This window comes from Protobothrops mucrosquamatus, unplaced genomic scaffold (genome assembly GCF_001527695.2).
Source record: "Protobothrops mucrosquamatus isolate PMUCROS unplaced genomic scaffold, P.Mucros_1.0 scaffold10, whole genome shotgun sequence".
NCBI lineage: Eukaryota > Metazoa > Chordata > Lepidosauria > Squamata > Viperidae > Protobothrops > Protobothrops mucrosquamatus.
This window is the reverse complement of record NW_015386397.1, coordinates 2,280,050-2,283,770: the sequence shown is the minus strand read 5'-3', so window position 1 is coordinate 2,283,770 and position 3,721 is coordinate 2,280,050. Positions and strand designations below refer to the sequence as shown.

At 42.1% G+C, this 3,721-nt stretch overlaps 1 protein-coding gene across 1 annotated transcript in view; it reads left to right on the top strand.

Moving 5' to 3' along the window:
• The window catches only part of ABI3 (ABI family member 3), a 19,516-nt gene that overhangs the window by 12,829 nt on the left and 2,966 nt on the right, over positions 1–3,721 (top strand). Inside the window, exons 4-5 of the mRNA XM_029283041.1 lie at positions 1,457–1,542; positions 2,951–3,037. Coding sequence (XP_029138874.1) covers positions 1,457–1,542; positions 2,951–3,037 — 173 coding nt within the window. The remainder of the gene's footprint in view (positions 1–1,456; positions 1,543–2,950; positions 3,038–3,721) is intronic.

Below are 3,721 nucleotides of genomic sequence, written 5' to 3'. Positions count from 1 at the left end.
GTGTGTGTGATCGCTGCTGTTTCTTCCTTTTAACTGCCAGTGGGGTTTGAGCTGATTGGGTGGGAGCTTGGCTGTGTTCTGATTGGGTGGAGGTGTGTTCTGATTGGTTAAGGAGCTTGGCTGTGCTCTGATTGGATGGGGGGTTGGCTGTGTTCTGATTGGATGGGGGAGTGTTCTGTTTGGGTGGGGGCTTTGTTGTACAGTATATATATATATACTGTACATCTGCTTAACATGCAGACAGCCCAGGTTCGAATCTCAGAAGGGTATGTCTGGTTGAAAAGAACTAAAAAGTTTGAAATGGCTATATGCTGGTCTTGGCATATTCGGGTCTTTTCCCGTGTAAGATTGAGAGTATCTTGGCGATGTTTCGACAAGGTCCCTCTCGTCATCTTCAGGCTGGGGTCTTCAGCTTGTGTGAGCAAAGTGTGATCGGAGCTGTAACCTCCTGAGTTCTGTGATGTGATGTCCAGAGCAGAAGGCTGTGATGTAGCATACCGGGCTTTGGTTTGGCTCCAAGTTTGCGGTCTAGCTCTGTGTTCATGGCGTGTGTCCATTTGCTTTGTGTGGGGGTCGGAGGGAGGTGCAGCAGCTGGTGATGTCGTCGTGGTTTGGCTTCTGGCTGGTGGTTGCATTTCGTCTGAGGGATGTGTTTGGGTCTGGTGAGGGTGAATGGTGGTGGCGTACTGTGTTGTTCTGGGTCCGGTGTCAGTTTTCGTGGCTAGGACCTGTTTGTTGATTAGGGTTAGTTTCCAGATATCTGGTAGACATTTATTCATGTTGTGGGGGTGTTTTTCTATTTCGATGGCTTCCATAATTATTCTCTTGTTGTGGTGTGCAGTTTTGGAGATTAGTTTGGTTCCTTCGAAATCAATTTCATGTCCTGTAGCTTTAAGGTGCTGGAAGAGGGAGGAAGTTTTTTCTTCTTTTCTTTTCTTATCTCTACGGGGAGGAAACCTTCCTGCTCACCAGGACCTACGAAAAACTCGAAGTCCGAAGAGCCACCATCTTATCTTGGCATTATATGAGAATTCAAGAAATAGTTAGAGGATTTCTTCCTTCCATTAACATAAGAACCTCATCTTAATAGTGCCAAATGCCCCTTGGCTTTTAACACTTCCTTACAGAGTTGCTTCCTAGCAGTTCAATAATATCATTCTGTCTAGAAATTCTGAAAATTTAGCATTTGCCACAAAGAAACCTATCACCTGGGTATTGCTGGCTTTAGAATGTCTCCCTTTTTGGAGCAGCAGGGGCACACTACTATGTGAAGTATGGTACTTGGATCAATCTTTTAATGTTTTTCTGAAATTCAGGATACCTTAGCAAGCTCCTGACCAAAAAAAAAGAACACAATTCAAGAGATAAAACAGCCATTGCTTTGGAAGATGTCTATGTACTACACCAACTTGTTCTTGCAGATTTTTCATCTTGTATTTTTAATCTTATCTTTTAGGATCAAAGCACACAGCTGGCCAAAACAGGGACTCTATCAAGGCGATCAATCAAGTCCTCGGCTGGGATGTCACCTGGAACCCTTGGGTGAGAATGAATCAACTAATAACAGGAGCAAGCAAGGAAATCACCATTGAGTTAAGGCTACTATGGCCATCTATGCTACTTGTGGAGGATAATCATATATTCAGTGATATTTTATTGTTGACAATTTATTTTATTTTATTTATTAATCAGATTTGCATAGCAGCCCATCTAACCAAAAGCAGTTCTGGCAGTGTACAGCAAGTGGATAAAACAACAAATATAAACATGTTAAAAAAATAAATATTATAAAATCAAATATATAAACTATACAAAGTGGATAAGAATAGCTACCTCAACAATGGAGGTATCTAACCATGTTTTATTTTTATTTTTTTTAAAAAATAATCACACCTGATTTAAAGACAAAGCAATCAGGAGTCTTTGAAGTGAGCAGCCCTGCAGCAGATCCCAGCAACATCTGCCAGGAGAGGTTACGCTCAGCAAGATGAGGCATGTCCTGCCCCCTTTTGAACAGGTCCATCACAAGGGGCAGAACTTGTATCACGCTGCTGCTCCATCCACCACCCAACCAATTTTCAACTCTTGCCTAAAAATACTGTTTGCCAATAAAAATCTTGACAGGCTTCCTTGAGATGGGTAGCCACACTGCTCTCTAATCATTCCTTCCAAATTAGTCCATAAACGAGAACATGTAGAGCTATAATATAAACCAAGGGATGCTTTGTATAAAAAAAAAAATGGGTTGCTTTAGTCAGAAGTAGAATAACATTCTTCAAGATGTTGTTGCTTGTCCAAAATGATAAGCTTAGAATTTCTGATGTTATATTGTCTCTTATCAGACTCTTTCTTAGCAGTTATAATCTTAGGCATTGGAATGGGTGGCTATGATATTCTTCTATTATCCAACTCAAAGGACCAGTTATTTGTACATGGAAACATTGGTTGTGTATGGAATGACGAGCTCTGACCTGTGAAAATGTATTTGGTAATAAAATGATCTACAGGACATCATCTGAATCTTCGCTGTTCATCCTGATAGTGTAATGAATTGATGTGGTTGGCTGTGGGTATTAAATGACTCATCTGTTTCTGTTATATAAACCGCTTGGTCAAAATGCAAGAATTCTCGTGTCTCTGGTTTCAGGCAGACAAGGTTTTTGTTTTTTTGTTTTTTGTTTTTTTGCAAATGAGGACTTTAGGGGAAGAGATGCTTTATAAAGTAGCCTCCAAGAGTCACATGGGATGTGGTGATGATGATGTTAGAAATAAAGAAAAAAATGCTCTGTGAGGGCGGGGACTGGATGTGTACAATTAAGGTGTTAATATATGAATATATATAATTTTAAAAATAAAATTTCTCATATTTGAGAAGCCATTCTTAAAGGAAAGTTGTATTGATGCAGGTATGGGAAATCCAGATATTACTTTTTTCCCCCTTTTATTTTAGAAGGAGCCAGAAGGTCCTGGAAGCAATTCTGCCACCACTCATCCCCGAATGCCAACTCTCATCAGCTTCACCTTTGTCATCCATGAGGTACCTTTAGGAGGCCCTTCCCCCCTCCCTCTTCCCAGCACAGAGTAGATATGTAAAGAACAGCCTCGTGGGAAAAGTAATTATTATTACAAACGATTAAACATAATTGAAAAGCAAGATTTCATGATCCAGGAACTTTAAGACCAATTGTAGCATCAAACACCTTTTGTTATTTCAGACTAAAATGACAAAGAATTGTTCTAAAGCATGTGATAGGTTTGCATCACACATGACAATTTGTTGTCATTTCATTATTTTGGATTTCTTCCCAAATTCCCTATTATGGTGCTAGATAACACTTATTGCATAGCACTTTAAACTGTACCTTTATTATAATTTAGAGGTGCTCTAGAGCAGGCATGTCCAAAGTCCGGCCCGCGGGCCATTTGCGGCCCGCGGCCCGGTTTAATCCGGCCCTCGAACAGCCCTCCCTGCACTATGTAAATGCGGCCCTCCCACGGCCCTCCGGCAAGTCCCATGAGAGAGAGAGAGAGAGAGAGAGAGAAAGAGAGAGAGAGACAGAGACAGAGGCACTTGCACTTGCACTTCTGTCTCTCTCTCTCTCTCATGGGACTTGCCCCCTCGCAGGGCTCCTCATTGGCCCTGCGCCCGGGTGTCCCGCCCCTGGGAGAAGGGCGGCCAGGAAGTCCCTTTCCCGGGCTGGCCCCGTCCCAGGCGCACGTG